General features: G+C 54.2%; 1 protein-coding gene across 2 annotated transcripts in view; it reads right to left on the reverse strand.

Annotated features, from left to right (window-relative positions):
- MED27 (mediator complex subunit 27) overlaps positions 1-22,051 on the reverse strand; it is a 138,646-nt gene that overhangs the window by 12,951 nt on the left and 103,644 nt on the right. Inside the window, exons 5-6 of one of the 2 annotated variants that reach the window (XM_059658369.1) lie at positions 7,814-7,921; positions 519-560 (exon numbers count right to left, since the gene is read on the reverse strand). In XM_059658369.1, the coding sequence (XP_059514352.1) occupies positions 519-560; positions 7,814-7,921 (150 nt within the window). The remainder of the gene's footprint in view (positions 1-518; positions 561-7,813; positions 7,922-22,051) is intronic. The other variant, XM_059658370.1, reaches the window with a different exon arrangement.

A 22,051-nucleotide genomic window follows, 5' to 3' on the forward strand; every position in this document is an offset into this window, starting at 1 on the left:
CAAACAGTACTTCACGGGAAGCCCAGCCTCTGAAAAAGATGGCACCAGGGGAAAGGGAATGGGTAGGTGCGGGCGGGCCGCCTGCCTCCTGGGGCCCCTAAGGGAACCCATGGGCCACAGGCTCAGAGAAGCTGAGCACAGAAACCATGGCTGAGCCTGAGACAACTCAAAAGACTGACTTTTAAAAAAAGGAATAATTTACAATACGAAGCTCGCCCTTCGCAGGTTCTAGTCCACTAGCTCTGACGCACACACCGCGTAATCACCGCAACGACACAGAATGTTCCCATCGGGGCCGGGGGACCAGCTCCTGCCACTCCAGCCCTGGGAACGCGGATCTGCTCTCTCCTCAAGGTTTTGTCTTTTCCCGTCACGTAAACGGAACCGCACAGTGGGCAGCGTTTTGCCTCTGGCTTGTGGTTGTTCCGAGAGGCTGGGATGAAAGACCAGCGTTGACACCTCAGAGCATCCGTGCTCCCCTCAGTCCTCCTGAGCAAGAAGCCGAGAGCACAGCTTACCTTCTGGAACACTTGGTAGTTGGACTTGGACCATATATCCAGCTGTGGGGAAAGGGATAAAAGTATCGTCAGTGTCAATTTTAGAATCCAGACTTCAAAACACGATGCTCTAGCTGCTAAGCTTGAAAAAATAAGACATGATTATAGAGTAACGACCCCGGGTTGGAAGGATTTAGGATTTAAACGTCCCGCCTGAGGGTCTGCTTTACAGCGTGCTGGTGACTTGAGGAGCCTGTTGAAGGGATCCCGAGTAACCGTGACGGCTGCTCAGGTCAGAGCCTGTGGCCAGGGTGCCCGGCCTCGAACGTGGAGGTCCAAGACGAAACGTGGGCAGGGCTCGGCGTGAACCCAGGCTAGTCTTCCTCTGGCCACACTGGGTCCTACACGGGGCACTTCATGGCAGTCTCACCAAACCTCCCTGGTCTTACAGGTTTGCGTGAGAGATCAAATTGATGCCCCTCACTATTTCAAGAACAAGTGAAGTCTGGCGAACAGAAGCACCCAGAGCAGACAGGAGAGCTCAGGACGGTGCAGCTTAGCGGGGCCGCCAGTACATTCCGTGGCACTAAAGAGACAACTTTAATACACAAGGTCAAGAGTTGAGCAAATTGAAACACCTGGTCGATGGGCCTCCTGCAACCTGCTTCTGGGGTTGGCCGGTGGTCAAGGGGGACCTGAGACACAGCTGTTTGAGCCTGTGCTGTGGCATTGATTCCGGAGCGGGTGGGAGCAGGAGCAGCAACCAGCCGGAAGATTGCTCTAAGACAGGAAGTGAAGGGTTGCATTTGACAGTGAACACACAACACTTGGCCTTCTGAAAGTAGTCCTTGGAAATTAAACGTTGGACTGTGGCCCTGGCTGGTGTGGCTCAGTTGGTTGAGCATCGTCCCATGTGCCGAAAGGCTGCGGGTTAGGTCCCCAGTCAGGGCACATACCTGGGTTGTGGGCTCAGTCCCCGGGCTGTGTGGCAGGCAAACAATTAATGTTCTCTCTCGCGTATGGAAGGCAACTAACTAATGTTCTCTCTCACATCGATGTTCCTCTTTTCCTCTCTCTCTCTCTCTCTCTCTCTCTCTCTCTCTCTCTCTCCTTCCCCCCCCCCCCACCTCTAAAATCAGTAAGCATGTCCTCGGGTGAGGATTAAAAAGGAAGGGTGGGCTGTGAAGACAGGCACCGCTCTCCCGGCTCCTTCCGGCGCGGTCAGCTTTATGTAACTTTCTTGTCGGAATCCTTTTGGGGCAGCGGAAGGTCCAGGACCTCTGACCCCTGCAGGGCTCCTGCTGGACAGGGTGGAGGTTTCGCTGACCCAAGTCCAGGAAACGTCATGGAAGAATCTGATCGACTGAACATCCGTTCAAACCCCTTTCCCTCGCCCTGCGGTCCCGTCTCTTCCTGGACTCCACATAACCCGGCACCTCTCCTTCTGTCTGGCTAACCGACTCTCACAAGGGCGCTGCCAATTTCCAACCCCCACCCCCAGTTAAACCAGTTGATGGGGCAACACTTTAAAAAGTCTTTAGGTTTCGACTTTTAATTTGACAGGTTTGCAAGTTCTAGGGCAATGGTCAGCAAACTCATTAGTCAACAGAGCCAAACATCCACAGGACAACAACTGAAATTTCTTTTGAGAGCCAAATTTTTTAAACTTAAACTATATAGGTAGGTACATTGTTATTCACTTAATTAGGGTACTCCTAAGGCTTAGGAAGAGCCACACTCAAGGGGCCAAAGAGCCGCATGTGGCTTGCCAGCCGCAGTTTGCAGACCACTGTTCTGGGAAAGTGACATGCTACTTCCAGGTAAGTCTGAAGGAAACTGAAGAAACACGAGAGTTTCCTACATAACCACTCCTGAGGCAGGGCGGCCCGCTGGGCGGCTGGTCGCCTCGGGGGAAGTCGGGTCAGTTCTATTCCTAGGGAAGCAGTGCAGCCCAGGGCTTAGAACACGTTAAAGACCATCAGCTGAGTGAATGATATTTTGTGTCTTTAGTTCTAACAAATCACCGCCAAGATGACAGGAAGATGACAAAGATCCCCAATCTAAATTCCAGGAAGAGTAACCTCCATGTCTGGGCTTGGAGCTGATCGATCCTCCTGCCGTTCTCGCCTGTCCCTCCTGCCTGCCCCCACCGCACAGGGCGCAGCAGGACAGAGACACGGGCCGGGGAGAAAAGGAGGGGTCTGCACACAGATGGAGGGGTTGTAGTTTTAATTTAAAAGATGAAATTAAAAACACACACACAAAACTTCAGCAAAATGTTTCAACGGAGAAATCCGAGGGGAACCGGCTGACACAAGAGCCCACTGGCCGGCCTCATAGGCCTGAGAACACCTGTGCTTATGGACCGTGCGCTGCTCTTCTGAGCGGGGCCCACACGCATCCAGGCCCAGGGGAGCGCAGGACCATCTGGGGCAGGAGACGCTGGACAATGGCCCGTTCACCAGGCGCACGGGAAGAAAAGGACGGTAACAATGGGTCCGGTTCTGCCAGGAAGGCCAGCGGGCGGCTGCACTTGATTTTCTGCTACATTTACGCCAAAGAAAGCATCTCATCAGGCCTGGGGTCGGTGCGCCTCTCCTCGGGGCCAGAAGATTTCGGAAATTCATTTCCGGGAGCCACGTCTGACCCAAATGAATATTCATTAGCTCCAGCTTCTAGGCTGCAAGGCAGAAGGACTATGGACTTGGCTTGCTATGCATTCAATGGGAGCTTCTGGAGGCTGCAAACTCCTAGCTGATGCCCGAGAAACTCCCTCAGTGCCCTGAGAAGGCGGAAGCCCGCAGCAGCGGGGCCCAGGAAGGCCCTGCGGGGAAAGCCAGCCTCCTGCCACGTGAAGGGGCTGGACACGCAGCCTCGAGCAGCCTGTGGCTCTGGGGCCGGATGAGCACTTCAGGGAGGAGTAGCGAGTTCCCAGGGAGATTACACCAGATCCCGGGGGACCACCTGTTTCACACACATCTGCCCCAGGAAGAACTAGTGACAACAGTGACAGAAACTTACTTACGGAAGAGACATCAGCATCACCCAACATGGGCAGGCCAGGGAGTCTAACTACCGTGATGGCCACCGCCATGACCTCCGCCACCGCCATGACCTCCGTCACCCCCTGTGGCAGGTGCCTCTTATGACAGCTCTGCACTCAGCCGCAAGGCACCCTCGCACAAGGATGATAAAACATGATGGCGCAGGGAGTTGAGCCACTTGCTCAACATCACCAAGCGGATGTGCGATGGAGGATCAGAAACCGGGCCTGTCTCAGAGGCCCAGCTCCCACCCGCGCAGGAAGACGGCCTGCAATGGAATTCAGATGGGGCGGCTCAGAGCCCCGCGCTGTCCCCGGCCTTCAGCGAGCGCCCTTGCGAAGTGCAACCTGACAGATCTGCTTCAGGACCGCAGATGGGACAGTCGTCAGCACCACAACCCACTTAGCAGCCAGGGGGGATGCTGGCAGCTTACCAGAAAGTTATCAATTCTTCATTTCAAAAAATAGTGCCGAGAACTAAAAATTCTCTAAAACTGACACTTCCAAATAAAACTGGCAAGCCTCCGGGACTTCAGCTTTTAAAGCTTTTATTTATCAGCAGCTTCATCTCGCGAGGTCAAGAGGTGGGCGTCAGTAGGGGTGGGATGCCACAGACCAGCAATGGGGAGGGTTTCTCCGTGGTTTCCGAAACCATGAACCTCCCTTGGGTGGTCTCTGTATGCCCGCCCCCCGCCCTGGGGAATGAAAGAGGGACCCAGCCTCACCAGACGCGGTGACAGGTCTGCTACTTGTGAACTTCTCACTTCCAATCAGGGCGCACGCACATCTGTTACTAAAGCTGCAGCGAGCACAGTCGCAGGGCCTCCTCTGCACGGATCCGTCCCCGCCCAGCGGTGCCCGCCGCAGCGGTGCCCTTCCCCCACCAGGAACAAGAGGCCCCTGTTCTGAAGGTCGTCTGAACAGTTTCAAAGGCTCTAACAAATCAAAACGTTCCCTGCATCTAATATCAAACGGGGCTGATGCCAACTCTTATTAGAGGAATCAGATTCAGCTTCCCCGGCCCAAACACACACACACATCCCACTTTGAAGTGGGAGAAGGCAGGGATCAGCGTCACCCTGGGGACAGCGCGGGCTGTCTTTGAAGGCTCCCTTTGATACCCCCCTTTCCCTCTTCGCTAGGAGGCTAAAGGCAGCCTTAAAAAGTGGCTAAGGGGTAATTAATGAAGCTATAGCACGAACATAACCTAAATCCCCTAATAAGATAAACTCGACCGAGACGTTTGCACTTTCCCAGGTTAAGTCTGACGGGTGTAAAACAAGGACAATGCCTGGAACATGCCGAGTCAGGCTCTGGGCGCCTCCCAGATGACACCGAACTCCAGGTCAGTGAGTCTGAGAGCATTTTCCTATTTTATTGGAGGAATTAGCCACGGTGCTTGGTATCAAAAGTGTGCACTGCAGGTGAGGGGACAGGGTGACTGGGGCAGTGGAGGTGGGTGTTACTGCGAAGTGACAGCCCGATGGCCCTATGGGGGGGAAAGCCGCGGGCGTGGCAGTGGGTGGGGCTGGGCCACTGCTGCCTGCAGCTGTGGAGGGAGCAGGGCCTCCTGCATCGCCGTGGTGATAGGGAGCCCGGTACGGAGCCGGTTTCCGGACACACATTCTCTCTGATGAACGGAGAGCCCACGCCAACCACTCATTAGGAAAACCCGCGTGCGCGCCTGTGCGTGTCCTTTATTCTCAACCCACACTCCACTCCCTGCTGCTTCCTTTAGTTCCCACCTCTAATTGTTCACTCTCCCCTTTCACTCCAGGGAAAGCACTTTCACACCCCAGGTGGGCTTTCTCATCCCCGTCCCGCCCCCCATCCCCCCCATGTCACTGGGCTGTGCGCCAGGCCCTGGGGTCTATCCTTGGGACACTCAAGGACAGCTTGTGTCCTCAGGAGCCACGGACAGGGGGAGGGCTGAGCTCTGGCTCAGTGTGACAGTAGGTCTCAGTTTCCTGATCTGGAAAATGGGTCTAGGATTCAGTAACCCCTGTAGGCAAAGCTTGCTTCAGCACAGTGCCTACCAGACCAACATACGGGTACTGTTAGTATTTTTGTTACCTGCAAGATAGACGTGGAAAGAAATTACCACGATGTACTAATTCTAGTTAGAGCAAAAGGGGGCTCCCACACTGTGGATGGAGTCGTGATGGCACTGCGCCGTGAGCGAGGCAAACCCAGGCTGCCGTCGCCACAGCTGTGCTCGCGAGAGGCCCCTGGGAAACAGGACAGAGTGAGAAGGAAGATGGCACTGGGCCGGGTACCAGGAAGGGGGGAAGTTCATCAGGTGGACGGGGAGGGCATGCACCCTGGGCTAAGGGCACAGAGGGTGCCAGTGAGTGAGAGAGCGCCAATAACACCAAGGCTGAGAGGAGGACAGAAGGCGTGTGGCGAAGGAGGCAGACGAGGTCAGAAAGGATGATGGGCCAGCTCGCTAGATGCCTGGCTGAGCAGTTTGGATTTTATTCCACAGCCAGAGTTTTCTGCAAACTGCCGGTGTCACGATGTGCTCTCCGAGTGAAGGGAGAAAGCGCTTGGTGGTCACATAGGTGGAATCCTGCACACTGCACACCCCTCGGGAGACGCACGAGCACAGCGCGGCCCAGGCTCCACGAGCTCCTGCAGCGAAGAACCCGCCGAACCCTCTCAAACTCCCTGACCGCAGGCTGCTCGGTGCCCAGCAGCCAACTCCCCGTTTCCTGCTCTGGGCGATGGGAAGATGGCGAAAAGCAATCGCACTTTGGGAAGACAGCTCTGGGAGCCAGGGAAGGACAGACTGGGGAAGTAACCTGGAGTCTAGACGTGTGCGGCTACTGCGGGGACTCGGCTGAGAGGCAACGAGCTGGAAAGGAGTGGAGGACAGGCGGGGCCAACTGGAGGGACATGTAAGGAGGAGGACCCGCCGACAAACTTGATGGGGTGGGGGCGGGGAGGCTGAGCAGGTAGACGGTGGCACCAAGTGAAGGAGCCGCGGACGAGCCTGAGTTTAGGGGGGATGATGAGCTGAGTTTGGGTCCATCTGGAGAGAAGAGGGGTGACACAAGTCAGTCTAGGAGTGACTGGTGTGGGTGCCACGTGGGACCTCCGGGGGGATGAGAGGCCAAGGCACGAGCAAGGAGAAGAGGCCCGGAACCCGGGTGTGCAGGGTAGAGGCGTGAGTGGTAGCGACTGATGCAGTTTTTTTTTTTTTTGCTAATCCTCACCAGAAGGTATTTTTCCCGTTGATTTTTAGAGAGAGTGGAAGGAAGAGAGGGAGAGACACACAGAGAGAAACATACATGTGAGAGAGACACATCGATTGGTTGCCTCCTGCACGCCCCCTCGACCAGGGCAGAGGATCGAGCCTGCAACCGAGGCCCTTGACTGGAATCAAACCCGGGACCTTCAATCCGCGGGCCGATGCTCTACCCACTGAGTAACCCGCCTAGGGCTGTCACCTCTTTTTAAGAAAAACATTTTCTCCTCATCATAACGTGGCTGTTGGGTGTGAGTGCTGGAGTGACCACACGTAGGTTTACGTGGGACTCATGGAGAGAAAGGACAGCCCCGAGGGGCCGACGGCCCGGGTGCTGGGGGGCACAGGGTGCGTCGGGGTGGTGTCTGGGGCAGAGCACCCATTCCGCTCTGGGAGCAGGCACAGTGCAGGCTGCCAGCGCCCATCAGCGTCTCTCACGCTCGCCAGAGCCATGTGGACAGTGGGGTGACGGGAAATTAGGGGCTCACGAGGGTGAACTTTCCATGAAGCAAGTCACCCACGGAGGAACCCGCCTTGGGTCAGGCGCATGGCTCAATGGAGCCGCTGCGGACAAGCTGCTTCCTGCACTCCCTGTTAGCGTCCCGGAAAGACAGGTGGCAGCTTGTATGGCGAACTGGATTTTCCTCATGGTTTTGGGAAAAGCGAAATGCTGGGCCACGGGCTACTGATATGCTGCGAGACGAGGCAAAAAAAAAAAAAAAAAAAAAAAAAAGGAAGAAAGAAAGAAAAAGGAAAAAATCCCTTTTCTCAGAAGATACATTTAATGAGGCACCTGGGGTCTACGGCGATAAATCAGAAATTCAACTGAGGGCGTTGGCTGAGAGGAGAGCGGGGCCTACAGAGATGGGGAGAGGGTGTGCTGCGCGCTCTTCTCCACGCAGACACGGCCATGTCGCCCGTCACCTCGGCCTCATCACGCTGCTTAAGCCGCTCGGCGGGGGCTCCGCCACGGGGGCTCCGGGACACGGACAAGAACGGAAAACCAACGAGAGGCTGCCTGCCTACCTTGCCGTCTTCCGTGTAGACGTTCTCGTTGTAGCCCTTCACGATCGTTCGGTCAATGAACAGGCTCCGCATGACGACAATCACTTTCAGCACCTTTCCCAAGGTCACCTGCCAAAACACGTGTGCAAACATGAGCACCAGCCTGAACATGCAAATCACACACAGCTGGGCAAGATGATGAGGAGGCGACGCTGGGCTCGCCCTCCTGTGTCAGAGGCACTGGGGGCCACGAGGGGGGCCACGAGGGGGGCCACGAGGGAGGCCACGAGGGAGGGTGTGCTGGCTGTCCTGCGTGCTAGCGTCCCAAAGCATTTAGTCCCACACTCCCAGCAACACAAGTTCTTCCTTCACCACTTAAAGATGGTGCGGGCCCCTGTCTCACCACCCTGAGTGATTTCTAACTGGCTCATAGCTGTCAGGACGAGCCCCAGGTGCTTGCTATCTGCCGGGTAAGGTGACCCCCACCCCAACCCCTATTTCTCTGCCCTGAGGTGGTCCCCTCCCAGGCTGGCCCTGACTCCGGCGCTCTCCAGGAGTCAGCGAGCCGGGTTCTCAGGGCCGTCGTGGCCTGTGCACCCCCGGAGTCCAGGGAGCACAACAGAGATGACAGGCAGGCCCGGGTGCCCCTGGGGCAATCTGTGTACAGTGGCTGGTCAGAGTGGACGACGATACCCAATAAGTTCTGACCGTAAACGGAAAGTGGCTGAATTTTATCTCCAAAAAGGAATAGAATCCTGGAAATATATTTAAGTGCTTTTTCTCTTTTAGAATTTTCAGGAAGTATATGGATTAAAATATACAAAAATAGTGCAGTGTCATATATGCCAGGGAAGAGTGCCCGACTGTGCTGGCTGGAGCCCCAGCAGCGGACCCCCTGCGGCTCCAGTGTGCAGTCAGCTCTGGGGGCCGCCCCCCTTTCCCTATTCCCCAGTCCTAGCGGTGGTCCAACTGCCTGTCCGCATAACAGCCTTCCTCTGCCCTGAACGTCCCTGATACCCTGTTCCTTCAATAGCTTTCAGTTCTGAGAGGGTGTCTCCGTTCTTGCCCAAAATGGCACAGAATATAAACCCGGCAAGAAAAAGGTGATGCACATATTTACATTTCAGAGAAAGTTAATAAAAACACCTTATTAAGTGTATAGTACTTCTTGTTACTGCTACACCACGTAACATTTAAAGGGTCATTTCTTACACAATTGGACACCACTGGCTAAGATGCCAATTAACCAGAGGCAGGAACAGCCGCTCTGTCCCCAGTTCAAGGCAGCTCATTGGCAGGAAGGGGGGTGGAGAAGGGGGAGGGGAGGAGGAGGCAAGTTGAGTTGTAACTTTGTAACTCTAAGCACTGAAATGAAGAGCCTCCCAGAGGGTCCAGCGGCGGAGATGCGGGACCCCCTCCCGCAGGGCCACTGCTTTCAGCACATGTGAACTCTCCTGCGACGCCCAAGGGTAACCAAGCCACTGTCTCCGTAAAAGCACCCTGAGTCGGGCTGACTAACTACCTGGTACACTGCCTTGGAAATGGCTCAAGCTTAAGAGGGAATTCAGGGAAAAGTACACGCTACAGGTACTAGACGTTTTACATTTAACTTTTTTGCTTTGAAGAGTGACCTGTGGTATTCCAAAGTTATGACGACGTGAGCATTGCTCCGTCGCGGTGCAGGCCGCGGAGGCGGCATTCCGCGCGGCCTGGTTCTCCCGGTGGCTACACGGTGACTCCCCGGCCATCCTGTTGGACATTAATTAGCTGCTTCCTCGGTTTCCCCAATACAAATATGGCCGCAACACACACTTTCATTCACGAAGCTTTCAAGACATTTGGGATTACTTCTTGAGGACAGATTTGCAGAACTCTAATTACTGAGGCAAATGGTACAAATATTTTAAGGTTTTTGATACAATCTGCCCATGTGCTAAGCACAGGGTTATGCCAACCAGAAAGGCACGAACACACCCATCTCAGTTTGCTCTCGCTAGCAACAGGTGCTATTAAAGTAAAATAATACAAATTCACCCCTCCTGGTAGCACCAACTTAATGATTTCTTTAAGTCTTTTATTATAGAAGATTTAAAATAACATACAAATAAACAAAATGGTATAGAGAACTCCAGGGATTGCAACTCTTCCCCCTCCCCCACCTACTTTCCCCTTTCTGCATGTTTAATTAGTTAGTTAGTTCCCCTTTCTGTATTATTTTGAAACGAACAGCACAGAATAATTTTCACGTGTAAATATTTCAGCCTGCATCTCCAAAAGATACAGGCTCTGAAACAGCAAAGCCTCATCGTGATGTCATCCCCTGCCTCCAAACCAGAAATTTCCGTTATCCATGCTCAGGGCAGTGAGCGTCCAATCCCCACACCTCCCACGGCACGTTTGTGAGAGTCTGCTGGTCCCAGGACCTGAACCCGGACACACTGTGACTGCCAACGCGTCTCCTAAGCCTCCCCTGAACGAAAGGCATCCTCTCTCTACAGCCCCCCCCCCCGCCCCCCACTCGATTTGCTGACGAAACCGGTCATTCCCGCCAGTTTCCCCACAGCCTGGATTCTGCTGACGGCCTCGCGGGTGTGCTCAACATGTTCCTCTCACTCTGCACTTCCCGTAAATTGGCGATTAGATGGCATTTAAGCCTGACTCTGTGTGTCAAGGCTGCTTCCCAGGCGTGTTCCACTCCACCCACAGGAGGCGTGCGCGCTTGGGTCTCAGTGGGGACCCGCTGACCCAGCACTGACCCAGCAGGTTCCACACGGCGGATTCCATGTGATCCCCCCCTTTCACTCACTAGCGGGAACACTTTATACGAAAGCTCCCCCTCCCCTCCTGCTTGGCTATGGAGCGGTAGGGCTCACTATACAGGAAGAGCAGGGAAAGGCTCAATTCTTTTTCGTTACTTTCCAGTTTGTAAAACAGTGCCTCGGCTCACTAGTTTCCTTCCACTGCACACGAGTTCATTTTCCTCCCTGACATTACCCTATGCCAGGGGTGGGCAACCTTTGTGTGAGTGCATGCCCAAACCAGCAAAATCTCTGACTCAAAATTCTTCTGCATACCAACCCTAATTTTTTGAGAACATGTTACGCCTACTTGATATCTCTTAAGGTTTATGTATGTGAAGAACTTTGAAGAAATAATAAAATGCATTCGAGTGACAAAAGCACAGTCTATGATGATGGAAGATACATTTATTTTCTCATGTATACAGGTACACTGATAGTCTGACAGAAAACTTTATGACTCTGTTTGATATTATCAGTGGGACTTTTGCTGCTGCATCACTGATGACAGAGATTTTACATCAGGTTTATATTTCGTGACCTTCAGAGATATGCATGAGCTACTACTTTCATCCGTCAGGCTACTCCTATTATGAGACTTAACAAAATTCATCACTGAGAACAAAGATTCACAAGCGTATGTGGATGAAACCAAAACACTGGTCGGATCTAGGCAGGCAGGGAGAGTTAAGGCAGAGGCATAGAAATTGTTCTTCCCCTCTCTCGCCAATCCATGTCTATGGTCTTTAAGATAACTTGTTATGTAAAATTATTTATTTATCTAAGATGCACCTACACTGAATTTATCTGAAAAATAAAAAAGTCGGTATTAAGAAAAAAACTGTAAATGGAAGATTATAAGAGAGGGTTTCGCATGCCAGCAAAAGTTACTGGCGTGCTATGTTTGGCATGTGTGCCAGGGGTTGCCCACCCCTGCCCTACGCGCTCAGATTTAAACATATCTGCTGTGATTTTGTCTGGTGTGATTATTATTTATGTTGACGCTCAACCTGTCCCGTCTGCGGCTGGTGGGGCACCTGCTCGACGTGGAGTCCCTCACAACCTGGTCCCTGGTGCCTCCTGCCGTGGGGCGCCTGCTGCTCCAGGCTGCCGAGGCCCGGTCCTCAGCGGCCCTGGTTCTCGTCCTGGGAAATGGACTGCAAGACCACAACCGGGGCAAGAGCTGCAAATGACTCTGACGGGTCCAATTCTTGTTAATTTCACGAACCTGCATCAGGGTGCGTGGCTCCTTCCCGCCTTTTTCTTGCCCTGGATTCACCTACACATGGAGCACCGCCATGCGGCGCCTAGACTGGGCTGCGCAGGTGGCGGACAGCCAGTGCATGAGCGTGCTCTGGTTCAGCCTCGCAGAGCTCCACAGCACGTGTCAGTTCTCAGGTGTGGGAGCCGGAGAGGACCTGGCGCGCAGCCAGGTGAAAATGCGTAGAACGAGGGCTTCTAAATGTTGAACACGGTCAATATGCAGCTCTGCACACAATTTTGAAGCCTGGCGGTTTGAGGCCTTGGAGTCGGAGTCTCCGAGCATCGCTTCCCTCCTGACTAGTGGAGGTGAGGACAGCTCCGTCGCAGAGTGGCCACCAGGCGTCCACGAGGAGACGCGTTGGTGAGGGTGTGCACAGGGCCTGCACGGAGGACGCCCCTGGTGGCTGCCCACACCTGCCAGCACTTCACAGAGGTGAGGTGACTGGAAGCCAGTTAACCTCAAAGCTGGAGCGAACTTGCCCTGATGTTGTCTTTCTGCCCACACCTGCGGCCAAGGGATGCTGCAGAGCGTGGCTGCAGTGGTGCTGGGCCGCGAGGTGTGGACATGACGCCCCTCGGTCAAGGGCACTGGGCTGCAGTCCTTCCTCTGCCACTTCGGGTGGTGTGACCCAGGGCAAGTCACACAACCCTCGTGCCTGTACTCAGCCGGGAACGCATCGGGCCTGCTGGAGGGTCAAGTGAGATGATACAGGAGACGCGGCTGTGGTGGGTGTGACGCACAACTGAGCACACAGCCTCCCGCCTCGTTCCCCGCGAGCGCAGTGTGCGGAGGCGCGTGCTCTCCAGTGCCCTCTCCAGCGCGCACGCCCCTCTACCTGCCGCAGACTCTCGTGGGTCTGACTGTGTTAGTTTAACGAATCTGCGTGCACCAGGTTGTAATGACCTTGAGTTCCGGGAGAAGGAGATGGCAGTGCGTCACACACAGGCCAATGGACGCCACCTGCAAACTAGCCAGCGCCGGCCCGGGTCACAGGCAAGACGCCCAGCGATGGGGTGCAGGTGGGCTCTTGGCAACTGCTCTGGGATACCACAGATAAAGCTAATGCCATCTGCTAATGAAGCAGGCTTGCCGTTGCCACGGTAACCCTTCTTCTATGCTAAGCAGCACATTTCCAAAGAGCTCCCTCCATACCCCTTCTGCGTCTGTCTCCGTGTGTTCGATGGCAAGCTGCGGAGTCAAAGGAAGCCAGGGGGACTGCCGGCAGGTCAGACCCTCCAGGAAGGTGCCTGGAGAAACGCTGTCCCTGCCTCACTCGGCATCGGGCCGGCTGCGCGCTGGGCAACTGGGCTGAAACCGCTGGTCCTCTGCCTGCTCTCCATGAAGAGAATTCCTCCTTCACTATGGCAAGGCAAGCCCCAGGCAGGAAAGGCAGAGTGGGAGCGAGGCTGAGGATAACAGCAAAAATACTTACCTCCACTCTGCCACCAAATGCCACCTAACACACACTGAGCAAATACAGCACTGGATGCACCCGCAGGCCATGAGTGACACCGCGCGCTCAAACCTTGTCCCTCTGGGGCTTGCGCAGGGGAAAGGCACCGTGAACCTGAGCAGCGTCTGTGTCTAGGACACAGGGGAGGCAAGATGACTGAAAGCACATTTGCAGCAGAAACCCAGGACCAGATGCGCATGCCTGACCCGGCACAAAGCCACACGTGGGTGGCGAGGGTGGCACAGTGCCTGTCATTCGGACAAAGGCAGCACAGAGACCTCGGCTTCGGGGCAGGGGTCTGTTACAAAAGAGAAGCCAACCATACGGCCACTCACAGCCACCAGCCACTCACAGCCATACAGCCACTCACAGCCACCAGTCACTCACAGCCATACAGCCACTCAAAGCCACCAGCCACTCACAACCACCAGCCACTCACAGCCATACAGCCCTTCACAGCCACCAGCCACTCACAACCACCAGCCACTCACAGCCATACAGCCACTCACAACCTTACAGCCACTCACAACCACTCACAGCCATACAGCCACTCACAACCTTACAGCCACTCACAACCACTCACAGCCATACAGCCACTCAGCCATACAGCCACTCACAACCACCAGCCACTCACAGCCATACAGCCACTCACAACCATACAGCCCTTCACAACCACCAGCCACTCACAGCCACCAGCCACTCACAGCCACCAGCCACTCACAGCCATACAGCCCTTCACAGCCACCAGCCACTCACAACCACAAGCCACTCACAGCCACCAGCCACTCATAGCCATAAAGCCACTCACAACCTTACAGCCACTCACAACCACCAGCCACTCACAGCCACCAGCCACTCACAGCCATACAGCCACTCACAACCACCAGCCACTCACAGCCACCAGCCACTCACAGCCATACAGCCACTCACAACCACCAGCCACTCACAGCTATACAGCCACTCACAACCTTACAGCCACTCACAACCACCAGCCACTCACAGCCATACAGCCACTCACAGCCATACAGCCACTCACAACCACCAGCCACTCACAGCCATACAGCCACTCACAGCCATACAGCCACTCACAACCACCAGCCACTCACAGCCATACAGCCACTCACAACCACCAGCCACTCACAGCCATACAGCCACTCACAGCCATACAGCCACTCACAACCACCAGCCACTCACAGCCATACAGCCACTCACAACCACCAGCCACTCACAGCCACCAGCCACTCACAGCCATACAGCCACTCACAGCTATACAGCCACTCACAACCACCAGCCACTCACAGCCATACAGCCACTCATAGCCATACAGCCACTCACAACCACCAGCCACTCACAGCCATACAGCCACTCACAACCACCAGCCACTCACAGCTATACAGCCACTCACAACCTTACAGCCACTCACAACCACCAGCCACTCACAGCCATACAGCCACTCACAGCCATACAGCCACTCACAACCACCAGCCACTCACAGCCATACAGCCACTCACAGCCATACAGCCACTCACAACCACCAGCCACTCACAGCCATACAGCCACTCACAACCACCAGCCACTCACAGCCACCAGCCACTCACAACCATACAGCCACTCACAGCCACCAGCCACTCACAGATGTCATTCTCCAGGACGTAAGAGGCCTGCAGTTCTGTAGGTGGTGTTTTTCCAGGTGTAGTTAGGAAGGTGGGGGAAGGGGAGGCAGCCAGGCATAGCTACCCCACAGCACTAAGAACCTACATATTTGTACTAATTCCTGAGAAAGAAAAGATAAAACGAGTGACCCCAATAAGCACTTATTTATTGAGTAGATAAGTGTTTGTAGCATGGGACACACTGGGAGCCGACACGGATTCAGAGGATCATGTGACGTTAGAGCTGTAAAGAATTACAAAAATCATTTGTCCAAGTGCCCCATCTTAAAGGTGTCAGCAGAAGCCTCGAGAGGTTTAGGAGAGTCCAATACGGCTCCTCCCGGAAGAGGTGATAAAGCAATGCGTGACTGAGTAGCTAGAGGGCACCCTCGGGCCCGGTGTCCCCAAGGAAACCCGGGGAGGGAGGGGGGTGGGGTGCTGCCTCGCCACCCTGCTGCGTGGCACCATCAAAAGGCACTTGGTTCCGCGCCTGTCCGTCATCAGAGGCTCTGAAAGGTGGAGGTGGCTGGACAGGTGAGCCCTCCCACCTGGTGACTCCTCCAAGAGGCACCCTTAGATGTGGCGACAACGTTCAGTGCCATCCAGGCTTCCCCTGACTCCTGAGGGCTTCCCCCGAAAAATGCAGACTTGCCCTGGGCTCCAGGACAGGGGCTGGGCATGCCTGTGAGGCCGCATACAGGTGTCTGGCTTGAGCAGCAGGTAGATGGTCTGGCTGTTGACTGGGAGGAGATGGAGAGAGGAGGGAAGACAGAGGCCGGGCTGGGGGGTCACTTCCCTTTACGGAGTCTGGATACTGCTGATGCACACGCAGAGAGACAGTAAACGGGCAGCTTGGAGACGGACTCACAGATGAGGTCCTGGCCAGACGGTCGAGTTCATGGATGACCTTTCCCAAGGTGGCGGGTGCGAGTTCAGACGAGCTGAGACCTCACCCTGAAGACACCCAAGGAGCAGCATCTGGGCTCGGGGCTCAGGGGCGGGAGGCAGACCCAGCCCAGGCGAGGGTGGTCCCCGCGCTGACCCGCCACCTGCCCAACTCCATTGCAAAGGCTCAGGGTGTCCTCCGTGCCGTCGCCCACTCCCCCCCCCCCCAGCCCCGCCCTCCTGTCGGCAGCGCTTGGCTTTTTACCATCTCGACTGTCGGACGCGCGCCAGCTTGACCTTGATGTAGAAAATTTTCATTCGAATCAATACATAGACAAGGTCACTTTAAAATCCAATTAATATGAACGGGAAGAAGTGCCCCACAGCTCTGTGAGCTGGAAAGGACCAGTTGCGAGTTGGCGACAACAAAGAGGCGGCTTTTTTAGGACGCAGCGGCGGGGCCCCTTACACACGGGCTGTAGTCAGAACACCAAGAACTTTCTGGCTTCTATTTAGGGCACCTTAACATTAATCTAGTTTGTTTGAACAAATGTACTGAAAACTGTGAATTCCTGCAGCCCCATTTAAATAAATTAAACCTGGACTCCGGCTCACCCAGGAGGCCCTAGAGGAATCTAGGTGTTACCGCAGGGTGAGCGGAGCAATCTGCATTGATACAGAACAGTCACAAAAGTGCTGGCAACAATAACCAGAACCTGGGGGAAACTGAGGCACTGGTATTTCCGAGGTTTGTTCCCACCAGGTTCCCACCCAGGACTCAGGGCGCGTCCTCCTCGCGTTTGCCACCGCGACCCTCCACTCTGCTCCCTGCGAATGAGAACGTGTGCTGTACAGCAGGGACTGGAGAACCGCACAGATGACAGGGACGTGTCGCTATCCTGGGCTCTTTTCTGTCTGCTCATCGCTTTCCCACTGGGAGCTCAGCTCCTCTGCCCTTGAACCAGGTGAGCACAGGCTATAAATGACCAAGCAGCCAGTGGAAGAAGATGAACTTGCTTTGTGACTTCAAGGAACGACGGCAAATTATGTAAAGTTGGAATGCGGTGTTAGGGATGCCACTGAGATATCATGAACCTCTTCCTCAATCTGCTTTACGCTGGGAGTTCCTAAGGGGCTGGGGCTGAGGGAGCCCCACACCTGCGGGCTGGCCCGACTCTAGGGGACCCTCATGGGTTTGAAGTGCAGAGGCCCTGCAATGCAGGGCTGTAAAGAAAGCATCCCACACCCCGACCCAGGCAGCTGTGAGTGCATGCAACTTTGCGGTGACACTGCAGCAGCGAGTTAAAGCAGCCCGACTCTGCAGCAAAGGGCAAGCTGCCGCCTGGCATGCTGTCTTCATTCATTCGAAAGCGACACAAAGCCAGCAGACTCCCACCTGCCCCTCCCCCAGCCTCCAGTCCCCCATCTGCAGCAGCAGCAATGCTCCTCACACTCATTATTCCGGAATGACGCCTGTTTGTAAATAGCAAGAGGAGATGCAATTAAACCACGAGAGGCTAAATAAACACACATGCTAATTAGGACCTTTCCAAGAGATTTGTTTTCACGTAAAGACTGGAATTTACCTTTCATTAATCTAACTTAATTGCAGTATGCACCAATAAACATTCAACGCGAATTAAGTGCTCTAAATGGCTTCCCCCTTTCGCAGGGCGGCGAGGGATCCTGGCTTTGGGTAACAAGCCACCTTCTGCGCAAGGCGGGGACTGACTGGGAAGAGCCTGCTGAGCATCAGGGAAGGATTTTGGCAGTAAGACAGGTACCGCACCGTTACCATGACGCCTGAAGTTAATGAGGTCAAGGTCACGGTTCAAACGGCAGCCTGGCCCCTCCTGTGAGTCAGCGAGCTTTGCTCAATTCCATGGTAGCAGACATCACCTGTTTCACGTGCCAGCTTCCTGTCACTGGTTCCAGGGGAGACGGAGTCACGGTCTGGATCAATCAGTTCACATCCAGCCCCAGGCCCAGAATAATAATGCCCGGAACAGCTGCCCGGTGGCTGTGTCTGAGAGAGGACAGCGGTATTGGCAGGAAGAGAAAAGCTGGCGCTTTAACCTTTGATTCCAGGTGTGAAAGATTACATACATTTGACAATGAAACTGAAACAGAACGTGATGGAGTATCCACATTGGGCATCTTTTGTGCAAAGGCCTCGGACCACCGAACGATTTACTCCTTCAGCAAATATTGACTGAGCCCACGTAGCAGCAGGCGCTGGATCAGGCCGGAAACCACTTCAGGAAACGTTGGTTGTTCTGGACACTTTCCTCCTACAGGTTTGACTGGTCCTCCCCTGCTCGCTGCTGCTCAGTCACCTGCCACCTTCCTCTCCGTCAAGTCCAGGCCGCCGAGGCCCCACCTCCCTCCTGCCCCCGCGGAGCCAGTGGCACCAGTGGCTGGAATCTGCACCTGGAAGAAGCCCGATCTTGCAGGGCTCAAAGTGGCGCGATGCGTAGGCAGCCCCCCAAGGAGCTGGGACTCCACGATACACTGCGCAACTGCACCCATTAGGTCCCTCAGCTCCTAGTTATAGAGTAAGTACTTAGGAAGTTCTCCACGGGAGTGTGTCCCTCAGTGCACTCCACGGAGAGGAAAAGGTGTCCCTGGTCAAGCAAGTCGGGGACACCACATACATAACCCGCCTCTTAAAGAGTCACAGTGCACACTGCATGTTAAAGGCTCTGAAAAGGACTGCGATAAAGGAGCCTGCTTAGCTGTGTTTAACCACCGAGTGCTTCCTGTGCATATCAATCTCCTTAACAATCAGTGCAGCAGGAATCCCACCCCGGAAACTGTTACATTAGTATTAGGAGAGAACTCGCCTGTTCCACCAGTCTCCAGCCTGGATGGTATTTCTCCATCCGACAACTCCCCTCGCTCACTCCACCCCACAAGCTGCAGGTAGGAACAGCCACCATGCTGCTCCTCTCCCCTCGCCCCAAGAGCCTGGGACCTGTGCCTGGGCTCGCTGTGAGCGGACCCAGAGTGGCTCCAAGATCAGAGAAGGCTCCCTGACACTGGATGAAAACTATCCACTCTGAGATGGGTAACGGCTCCCAGTTCTAGAACTCTCAAGATTCCCTCTTAAATTCATTTTTATGGTTACACTGTGAGTCTCTGAGAATCCTAGCCTTGTAACAGCATCACCGCCAGCCCTCACTTAATCACTCTGGTAGATCATATATAACAACAAAACAGTTAAAAAAAATCGTTCGGTGTTAGCGAGCAGATGTCTATCCCATTTGCAATTAATACGACCCACTTCCATACAGTCAGACTGTTTAAAATTCCTGGAACAAGATGCAAAAGTTAAGATGCAAATGCTCTGATTTTAATGAGAATGAATGGAAACGATAAATCCTCTCTCCCTTTGAGAGGAGGTTACAATCTACATATAAGTCCCAACTGCACCCTAAATTTATCAACAAAACAATCATTTGATAAAGCCCGTGGGAAAGAAGGAAATAGAATGGGGAGTCAGAAATACACTCAGAAAGTATTTCCTACCCACATCAAATGCTATCAAAACCATCCTCTTTCAAGAAGCCTTTAAAGAAGCCTGACTCACTGCGACAGTCCCCCCAGCTCACATACGAGGAGCTTCCTGCATTTGTGTGACCCAGTGACCTTGTCACGGACAGCGCGGAGGGTGACGCCCTGGACCTCACGTCAAACCCCAGCTCCTGTACTCAGTGTGACCTTCTGAATCTCTCTGTTCTCTTCCATGAAACAGTGCTAACATCTTGCATGGAGGGGCTGGTGTGAAAATCAAATCGATAAGCATATATTACAGTTCCCACCAAACGGCAGGCAGAGTCACAGGGAGCAATTATTAGGATTCTACTCATGATGGCAGGGGCAGACTTTTCTAGAATCCGGACAAGTCTCACCCTTCGTTTTCATTTCTCCCTGCGTGGAAGGCCTGTCGGCTTCCTGAAATCCCACCCCTTCCGTGAGGGTGTGGTTGTGAGGTCCCTCTTGGATGGCACTGTCACTGCGTGAACCCCCCCCCCCCGTCCCCCCGAATCAGGTCTCCCACCCCTCACTCCGCTCGCTCTGCTCTGAGCTGAGACTGGCCTCGGTAACCAGCCCAGAGTCTAGCAGTCCCTGCACGCTGGCATGGCCCGACCCACCCGGGCAGTGGGCAGTGGGCAGCGGGCAGCGGGAGCCGGTCCTTGTTGACTTAAACAACAGGGAACTTGGCTGCCATTGCACTGTTTGTGCCCCGGCTTCATCCACTCAGTGGAGGCCTCCTTTGTGCCAGGCAGAGTTCTACGCCCTGCAAACATGACAAGGAACAGGAAGAATTTGGTAAAATTCTATTTTTCTGGGGCTCCCAGTCGTGCAAGACACTGGCTCAAGGCTGAGTAGAAGGGCAGGACCAGGCTCTTGTGATGCCTGGGAAACCAGGCACTCAAAAAGGATTCAATGACCACAACCAACAGAAGCCAGACAGCAGGTCCTCACAGGCACAGTGCGTTCTGGAGGTTTGGTGGTGGCTCAGAAACCTCCAGAAGCGGGGGAGGGGGCCAGGAACCGAGAAAGAACACGCACCCTGGCGTCAAGCTGACAGAGGTTAGCCCTCAGCCTGGCGACTCACAGGGCTCCCCAGCCTGGCGACTACGGGGCCCCTCAGCCTGGAGGCTCACTGGGCCCCTCAGCCTGGAGACTACGGGGCCCCCCAGCCTGGAGGCTCACCGGGCCCCCCAGCCTGGAGACTACGGGGCCCCCCAGCCTGGAGGCTCACCGGGCCCCCCAGCCTGCCGACTACGGGGCCCCTCAGCCTGGAGGCTCACCGGGCCCCCCAGCCTGGCGACTACGGGGCCCCTCAGCCAGGAGGCTCACCGGGCCCCCCAGCCTGGCGACTACGGGGCCCCTCAGCCTGGAGGCTCACCGGGCCCCCCAGCCTGCCGACTACGGGGCCCCTCAGCCGGGAGGCTCACTGGGCCCAGAGAGTGCATTCTTTTTCAAAGGAAATGTATTTGTATTGATTTCAGAGAGGGAGGGAGGGAGAGGGAGAGAGAGAAACATCAATGATGAGAGCGAATCACTGATCGGCTGCCTCTTGCACATCTCCTACCAGAGATCGAGCCCACAACCCAGGCATGTGCCCTGACCTGGAATGGAACAGTGATTTCCTGGTTCATAGGTTGATACTCAACCACTGAGCCACACTGGCTGGGCCAGCACCTGCATTCTCACTAGTTTGCTCCTGAAGGGGGTTGACAGTGATGACAATGATGTAATGCCCACCACCACTCCTACAACTACATACAGCCCAATTAGTTCAATTAACTTTAATAAAATTCGATATAATATAACTTATAAAACTAATAATGTCATGGATCAGGACAGTGTATATACATACTCATCTTTTAATTCAGCTGGCGACCGAAATGGATTGTGTGTGTCACTTTTATTAAAAGGACAACTGTTTTATCTCAACACATAGGCACAATGAAACGATTAACTGGAGGAAAAATTCAACTGTGTGGACCGGGATAAGGGAATAACGTAAAATAAAGAGATAAACTGCTTTTAAAATCAGCCGAAGATTTAATGCAGTCCCGGAAGGTTTCAATTATTTACACGCTTGGTCCATGCAGTGTAAATCCGGGCTAATGAGATTCAATTGCCGGGCATAAATCTGCAGAAGACAAGCGCGTCTACGGAAAACAGCAGCCGGGCTCTGTGTTAGTAACTCTTCAAAACAAAGATTATGCCTCGGAAAGACGAATGACATTCTGCTCCACATCATTGGCTGCAGTGGGTGTTGGGAGAATGGCTCTGTTTGGTCAAACACAAACTGAGACAAGTTACAAGGGATTCAAAAGACCTATTGATCAATAGGGTTGTTCTAATAACAAGATCAGCGCCGATAATTTACACAGTCTCTTTGTCCTACGGAAGCTGTGCAGTCCCGGAGAAGCCCTCTCTGTAAAGTGCCCTGTCTCCACCCAGGCGGCGTGAGGCAACGCACGAGGTGGAACGGATGTTACTGGGTAACTGGCCAGGCCACACTCCTTCAGAAGCCTCATCGCGGCTCTGTGCGTGTGGTATGTGATACTGTAGGAGCTGTCAAATGGCATTTTATTATATTTTATTTTAAATAATATTTTTACTGATTTCAAAGAGGAAGGGAAAGAGAGAGATGGAAACATCAATGATGAGAGAATCATTGACCGG

The sequence above is a fragment of the Myotis daubentonii genome, chromosome 11 (genome assembly GCF_963259705.1).
Source record: "Myotis daubentonii chromosome 11, mMyoDau2.1, whole genome shotgun sequence".
NCBI classification, from domain to species: Eukaryota; Metazoa; Chordata; class Mammalia; order Chiroptera; family Vespertilionidae; genus Myotis; species Myotis daubentonii.